We start from the raw sequence: 8,639 nt of genomic DNA on the forward strand, positions 1-8,639 counted from the left end.
GGAAAAAAATTAAAATTAGGAATTAGATGGTTATAATTAAAATAAATCTGAATGAAAATTTTAAAATTAGATTAAGAGGTGGTGTTAATTTTCTTTTTTATTTTATATTGAGCTAAATAAATAATCTATTGTAGACCTTATAAAAATATTCCATTATCTTTCTATCGAGATTCAATTTATTTTTAGATGTATTACAAATAACTTTTCTTCTACTTTGTTTTTAGCACTTCCTTCTCATCATCGGCTCATTTTTATTGATATGGAGGCTTTGTGTGTGTGTTATCTGGATATGGAGTCATGAAAGCGCAATACAGATATGTGGGGTAGCTTTTTTGTTAATGTCAGGTCCAACAACTCGGATGGTGCGAGTTGTTTGAGCGTCCTATTTTGCATAGCAAATCGGTAGGTCCGATTTGAGGAGGAAGAGATGCTGAAATTCTGGAAAATGGAAATCGTACCATCCGAGTTGTTAGAAGTGTTGGTTTTTTTTTGTGTTGTGTTATGAAATCGGAGGGTCCGACATGCATTTTTTATTATTTTTTGAATTCAGTAAAGGTAATCGCATGGTCCGATTTGGTTGGGACTTTAAATAAAAGTTGGTGAAAACTGGATCAGAACAACCACTCTCGCATCTTCTTCTTCTCCTTCTTCAACGGTCCTTCTGGTTTTTACTTCCTCTGTTTTGTTACTTGTTTAGCAAAGTAGCTAAAAATCTAAAACTCAAGTTTATGAGCTTGTTAATGTGATTGAGAGAAATGAGTGATAGAGTGTTATTGAAGGTGTATTATTTTGGTCAGATTTTGTTACAAACTTCTGAAGGAGTAACATTTGTTTGTGAAAATCCGTTAGATTTGGTGATTCCTTTTACAATCTCATTTGAAGAGCTCAAAGGTGTGATCTGTGAAAAGATTCATTCTGAGAGGGCAAGAAGGATATCATGTATTCTATACAGAAATCTTATACAAGTGTTTGGTGGATTTGTCCAGTTTCAAACCAAATATGTAACGGACGAAGCGAGCATGCAAGATATGTTTTCCATGTATATTGAAAATCGGAGTCAATCTCTCATTCATCGAGTTGTATGTTGAGTTTGAGCAATCTGAGGCTGACCGGAATATTCTACGGGAGGATTACAATAGTGACAGTGAAGAAGAGTTCGAAAACAACTACGAAGTTGTTGGTCCAGATGGAGATGAGGTTCAAGGTGACGGAGCTATGGCTTCGGATGTGTCTAATGTGGCGACTGCACTGGCAAACGATGTGCCGTTTGAGGAGCCATCATTCATGCGAATTTTGGATTTAGAAGCCATGCATGTTCCGGAGTTTCCGGATTATATCAATACAGGTACGTAATTCTCCGTATTTATACGAAAGATTGGAATTTTTTATTAATTTATCTTGATAGTTGGACCAAGTAGCTAACTGAGGTTTGAAAATATACTCGATCAGTATTTATTTTTGTTTACCTATTTGTGTATTTAACTTTAAGATAGTAAATTTATAAGAGAGTTATTGATTTAGTTGAATATAAATTAGAATTTATTGGTTAAGTAGTAAATTAGTTAAATATCCGTTAGTATTTATGAGTTAATTTAGTAAATTAAGTAATTATAAATTGGAATTTATTAGTAAATTAGTTTAATTAAAATTGGTTAAATTGGAATTTATTAAGTAAATATAAGTAAATTAGTTAAATTAAAATTTGTTAAATTGGTTAAATTTAGTTAAATTAAAATTAAGTCAATATAAATAGGAATTTATTAGTAAATTAAGTAAATATAACTAGTAAATTAGTTTAATTAAAATTGGTTAAATTGGAAGTTATTAAGTCAATATAAGTAAGTTAGTTAAATTAAAATTTGTTAAATTTGTTAAATTTATTTAAATTAAAATTAAGTGAATATAAATAGGAATTTATTAGTTAATTAAGTAAATATAACTAGTAAATTAGTTAAATTAAAATTAGTATCTGTTAGTTGATTAGTTGAATACAAATAAGTATTTGTTAGTAAATTAGTTAAATATAAATAGTTTGGAAGGTTTTATTATAATTGATGCAGTAAAAATTTGTTTTACCTTTATTTTCGAATGTTTAAATATTTGTATTTTTAAAATTGGTTGTATGGCTGTCCTGGTGGCAGAAATTCCTTTTGTCGCAGATGGTGAATTTGTCGTTGGGATGGAATTCAGTTCCAGGGAAGCTGTTATTAAAGCGATAAAAGCAAAATACGAAGCATAATACCATCATTGCGGGATTCCTCATCCTCATCGAACTCCTCTATTTCATCCTCGTCATCATCATTCTCGTCATCCGGGTTATCTACTAGATACGCATTAGTCTCTTGCTCGAGTGGGTTAGCATCTTCTTGAAGTGGTCCCATGTCAATACGGTTAGAATTTTGACTATTAAGAACTCCGCATCCACCTACACTTCTACTAGAGTCAACAGATACGAACCCTCCGGAAGCGACCGATGAGGTATGGCACGGAAGCCTCGCATCCAATAAATACCTACCTGCCAGGAACTCAGGCTGATTGCCATATTGTGATTTTCCTGCATCTGCAACCATGAACTCAAGCAACTGGCTAAAAGAACCTCCTTCTCCTGGTTCAAACTGTGACATACCCCAATATTGTTGAGGCATTGGAAATGATGGGGAGAACTGTGTCTGAGGTACATACTGGCTTGAGAACTGAGGTTGTTCTTGTGGAAGTGGATTCGAAGTAGAAGGTGGCACTGATTGTGGCTCCAGTTTCTCGTTGTCATTATCCGCATCCTGACTATCCTCATCCATACCCTCACCACCATCATCCATATCCTGATTACCCTCATCCATATCCTGATTACCCTCATCACTTTCTTGACCCACAAGATTCGACAAGTTCAAGCGGTCCCCATATTTTGACCGGTACCAGTACATATAAGTTTCCAATGGATGTTGTGAAGGCATGGGAAGCTCAGAAAGAACGTAGTGATATCTGTTTGTCCAATGCATAAACCAACTTGAATGACTCGGTGTTGTGGCCCAGTTAAGATTCTTAGGACCAGTCAGGACTTCTCCATGCACTTTGTCCAGATTCTGCTCCTGCTGAGGTACTCCCTGAACGAAACCGAACTGTCGCCTATACCTATCGGTAGCATGCCACTCGATACATTCAAATGACACCAACGGAACAGTAGCGGACCACACAACCGACTGCATATAGATCTCAGGAGGAATTATGTTCAGATCCACGCGATCCACAGCATATGCAACCCACACAAACTGGGAAAAGTAAAGGAAACTCATGATTACAACCCAGAATATCAATAACAATAAAAATGCCTCATAAAAATGCCCCAAACTCATAAATCTTTAATTAAAACACACCTGGCCTTCCTGGAGTTCATCAAAGGCCTTCCTAAAGTGAGCTAGATTCAAATATCTATATCGTCGGTCACCACGCTCCCAGTTACGCCACCTAATATTATATATTCAATTAGCTAAACTGAATTTTAAATATAAAGCTACGGGTAGATTGTAACGTAACATTACCTGTTGGCTAATGGAAAACTGTGGGGTTCTCTGGGGAGCGGCAATAGATATGGCAGTCGGATCCAAGCCCAACCGAGCAGAAGTGTTATTGGACCATCTATTTCCTTACAGTTATAACGAGATGCCCTGCATAACCCCCTGTAGAGGTGTGCTAGGCATGCCGAACCACAACTATAATGTCCAATACTGGCAAAATCACGAAGCAAGGGTAGAAACTTCCAGTGCACACCTGCCCCAGTTTTATCCCCAAACAAGATCGTCCCGATCAGCAACATAATATGGCACTTCACATACCTCTGTATACTTAATTCATCAGTCAACTGAATGTTTTCTTTTAGATCCCGCAGCCAAGTCAGTTTTATGCAGCATCCTCTACACTCCGACTTACGCGGTGCCACTCCAAATTGATGCAAACATTCTGCCTCCAACACTGAGAAACTACTCATTGTTATCCCAGTAACTGGAAGACCATCCGTCGGGAGACCAAGAATTAGAGTCACGTCTTCAAGAGTTACGGCACACTCACCAATTGGAAGGTGAAACGTATGTGTATCTGGGTGCCACCGTTCTATTAGAGCATTCACGAGTGCTTTCTGATTTTGTACGACACCAATTTGAGATGCATGATAGAATCCAGTAACTCGTAAATGGTCCTCCACCCGATCATTGTACCGATCCGGCGGAACTGGATGGTCACAGTTAACGTTCTTAATTTCTATAAAAAAACATAACAAGTTATTAGTCAACTCACAAACTATTGCTAATTTACTACTACAAAGCAAGAATTTTTAAACTACAGACACTTATTAACAAAATCTTCACAACTAACTCAACAACAAATATTACTTGAAACCAAACATCTGTTATAAATTATTTGACTTAATTTGACTAAAACAAATAATTACTACTTCCAAAATGAATTATTAATAACATTAACTAATACATACAAATACATAGATTCATAATACATACATATACATACATTCCTAATCAAATCTCAATAAAATTAGTAAATTAGAGATGCTATTTGTTTTTTTATTTACGATATATCAATAATTTTTCTAATATATAACATTATTATTATTTGTTTTATTAATTACCTATTAGCTATTACTTAAATAAATTTAAACATATATTTCAAAATTTTAAAAAATATTAATAATTATCATCAATATCTTCTTAAATTCATTTTCTAATAACAATAATAATTAACTTTTCTAACAATGATAATTACAATTAACTACAATAAAGTAACACACTTTTATAAATTAATACTAATAACCATTCAGTTCTTATTTATTACTATGTCCAACTGTTCATTGTAATCACAATAATATTTAATAACATTGTAACAATTATAAATAATTAAAAATTTATAAAATATTTCAAAAAACAAATTATTTCAAAAAATTAATAACAATTCGGTTTAAATTTTATAATTTATTTTTTAAATATTTTAATATTTCACTTCATCTTCCGAAATTCTAAAAATTATAAAAAAAATATTAAACAAATTAAAAAAAATATTGCGTTTCTTTCTTTTAAACTGCAACAACATAAATGTATATAGCATCATCATTAACACACTAACAATAATAATAATTAACACACTAACAATAATAATTTTTATACAAAAATAGTGAAAAAATTAAATTAGTCCTAATCATTCTATGTATATTTTTAAGCTCAGATCCTAACAATAATAATAACTAAATTTTTAACAATAATAATTATAATTATAAAAATTAAAAAAATTTTAAACAAACTTACATAATCTAGCAAACTGAGATAGTGTATAATATGAAGTTCAGGGCGATCAACATCTTTAATTTTATTTTTTTTGGACATTTTTCTATTCTCTCCACCATGCAAACCCACCAACAGCAGAGGAATGAAGAACAGCAATAGAGTTTTGGGGTTGAAAGTAAAGGCTCAAAGTAAAAACTCGGATGGTGAGAGTTTTTGTTGCATCCAGCAACTTGGTATGTGGAGCACCGTCTGAAAAGCAAGGTTCGAGCGCCGCGTATCCACCATGCATCAACTCGGACCCTCTGTTTTTGTTGCAACAAGTTACCCTCTGTATTGTTCATTGTGTGTCTCACGGTCCAATTTGCTTGACATCCTAATACCACATCCATGTTCAACACTCTCCTTCTCATAATCCGATTCAACACATTTCAGGGGTCTATATAAAAAATAAAAAGTGTCTCATCATCACTCTCTTGAAATTCGCTTACAAAATTTCAGCTCTCACCGCCGCAACCCAAAACCAGACTATCACAGTGTAAGGAAGTAATAAAATCATATAGTATACGGAGAAAGTAGCTCCCTAATAAGACACGTTCTAACACACACTCAAAAATGCCTAGTGACATTTTTCACTTTGACAGATATTCTTATTTTTATTCACTACTGTGATTTCATTGAGATATGTCTTAGCTTATTACCGCCTTTATCTAATACTTAACCGAATTTTATTTTATTTATTTCATTTCATGTTAATTCAGCATATATATTAATAGTTATAAAATTAATTTAAAATTAATTTTTTTAAACAATTGAATCTTAATTTTAACTTTTAATCACAACATTAGTATTCTTTTTAAATATATAATAATTATTTGAAGAAAAAAATAAAAATATATATTAAAAAGATAAAGTAAAAATTTAAAATTTGATACGTGGTCAAGAAGGCATTTTCATCATTTTAAAGTTAAGGAACAGAATAATAATCTCGTCACTGAACACTAGAAGAATTATACCATACCGGTCTTGGATATCAAGAAGACCAAGAATCCGCCTTAAAAACAGTGATGCTGAAATGACCACAACTTATAAGGTCCATTGGGCTAAGTTAGTACAACAAAAAACCTAATAATGCTTTTCAAATTCGGTGGGAGGAATAATTATTATTAATTTTTGAATTTTTTAGGAATTTATTTTAATTTGTTTTGGTGTTAGAATTTATTAGAAGAATTGATTTACTTCTGATTTGTTTAGTAGTATTTTTAGGGATGTTAAATTTAAATCAAATATGATCTAATCTAATAAGATCAAATCTGATTTAAATTAGTTATCATATCTTTATTATTTAAAAATTTAAATCAAATATGATGTAATCTAACAAAATAAAAAATTAGTTATCTTATCTTTTAAGAGATTTAAATTAAATTATCTTATTTTATCTTTTAGCTAGTTTGTTAGGGGCATATTTAAACATCTTTGGTGAGATAATTTACACAACTTTTAATGAATAAAATTTTCTTAGTGCTTTATGCACGTTTTTTTGTGTGGTTAAGTGAGGTGAGTGATTTGCTTCTCTTGTTGCATGAAAAAGATTGAAGGATCCAACACTAAGGTGAATCTGCATGGTGATTTCTTTCGATATTCATCCCTCTAATCTAGGTTGTCAAGGACAAATTCTTTGAAGGTCTAGTAGAAAATTCCTTCCGCTGACCTAGGTTGCTAAGAATAAGTTTTTTAGAGGTATAGTAGGAAAACTCTTATCTATCTTTTATGTTTTTGCTGTATCTTTTCAGTTGCGTTTTTTCTCCATATTTTCTTATCCCTTTATCCTTCGTTCTAATTTCTTATCAAATTAAATCAGATTTGATTTAAATTTAAAATACATAAAAATACTACTAAATAAATCAGAAGTAAATCAATTCTTCCAACAAACTCTAATAACAAAATAAATTAAAATAAATGTCTAAAAAATTCAAAAATTAATAATAATTTATGGCTCCCACCGAATTTAAAAAGTATTATTGGGCTTCTTGTTGTCCTGACTTAACCCAATGGGCCTTATGAATTGTCGCTATTTCAGCACCACTGTTTTGAAGGCAGACTCTTGGTCTTCTTGATATCTAAGACCGGCATAGTATAATTCTTCTAGTATTCAAATATTTGAACGTGACAAAATTACCATTCTGTCCCTTATCTCTAAAATGACAAAAATACTTTTGACCACGTATCAAAACTGAATAAACAAAACTAAAAAAAAATATGCATATAATAAATATTTTTTATTTGAATTATATTATTTTGTTAATTTTTTTTGTAATAAATAAATTCTGCATATTCATTCCGAGCTTTGGTACAAATATATACACGTACATGCACATGCTGAATGCACTTGACTTGCTCACTCAGCATATAACAAACTCAAACACAAGACTACCAACCTAAGAGAAATCTAACAAACTTGATTCCTTTCTAAATAAGGCTAAATAACTACTTGATTTCACTGGCTAAAATTAAGGAACTAATCTATCAGATAATACCAATATATAAAGCCAGGCCCAACTGCTAAAATACAAATTAAAATCCCAAATGGTCTTTGATTTTAAGGTAGCGTTTGTTTTGAGATATTGAGACAGAAATTGCGAGAGTGAAAATCAGTATTATTTTTGTTAGTTTAGAGATTGATATTAAAATTTTTGTCTTTATTTCTAAAATTTCAGTATTTCAGTACCTCACAAAGATAAAGACATAGGGACTAAAATTTTTAGAGATAGAAACTAAAACTTTAATAACATTTTATACCTAAAATACTTTCATTTCAATTAATTAATTCTAATTTTATTCTTTGTACAAATTAAATTAAAATTTTATTCTTATTTCAATTTCTGTCTCTCACTTTGCATTAAATAAAATACCGAGATTAATTTTAATCCTTGTCTCTTAGTCTCTATCTCTGAATCTCAATCTTTTTGTTTCTATCTCTCCACTAAATACTACTTAAAAGACAATAACATTCAGTGCCACATGGGCTTTCAAAAAAAAAAAAAAAGCCTTTCTAAGGTAATTAATTAATCAATGATAGAGATATAACGTACATATGGCTAATCTTCTCCCCATGACATTACACATTTTAGTATATATGTTGTCATCGCTCAAGTGATTTTCGATCGTGTGTGTGTATATATTGTTGTCCACGGCATTTTATAGCTCTACAGATTAAGGACTAATACGTCGTAAATTTGAATTTTATTTAAAGATTTGTTTATTACATGCATAAAATAGAATTTGAACTTTTAACACTTACTTAAGTGGATGAGTGAATATACAATAATGATCGTTTGGTTTATTATTATTATTATT

The 8,639-nt window shown here is 31.3% G+C and overlaps 1 protein-coding gene across 1 annotated transcript in view; it reads right to left on the reverse strand.

Moving 5' to 3' along the window:
* LOC110269449 (serine/threonine-protein phosphatase 7 long form homolog) overlaps positions 3,290–8,639 on the reverse strand; it is a 7,660-nt gene continuing 2,310 nt past the window's right edge. Inside the window, exons 2-3 of the mRNA XM_021117275.1 lie at positions 3,537–4,251; positions 3,290–3,462 (exon numbers count right to left, since the gene is read on the reverse strand). Of these exons, the coding sequence (XP_020972934.1) occupies positions 3,357–3,462; positions 3,537–4,251 (821 nt within the window). The 3' untranslated portion in view covers positions 3,290–3,356. The remainder of the gene's footprint in view (positions 3,463–3,536; positions 4,252–8,639) is intronic.

The sequence above is a fragment of the Arachis ipaensis genome, chromosome B03 (genome assembly GCF_000816755.2).
Source record: "Arachis ipaensis cultivar K30076 chromosome B03, Araip1.1, whole genome shotgun sequence".
Classification (NCBI taxonomy): Eukaryota; Viridiplantae; Streptophyta; class Magnoliopsida; order Fabales; family Fabaceae; genus Arachis; species Arachis ipaensis.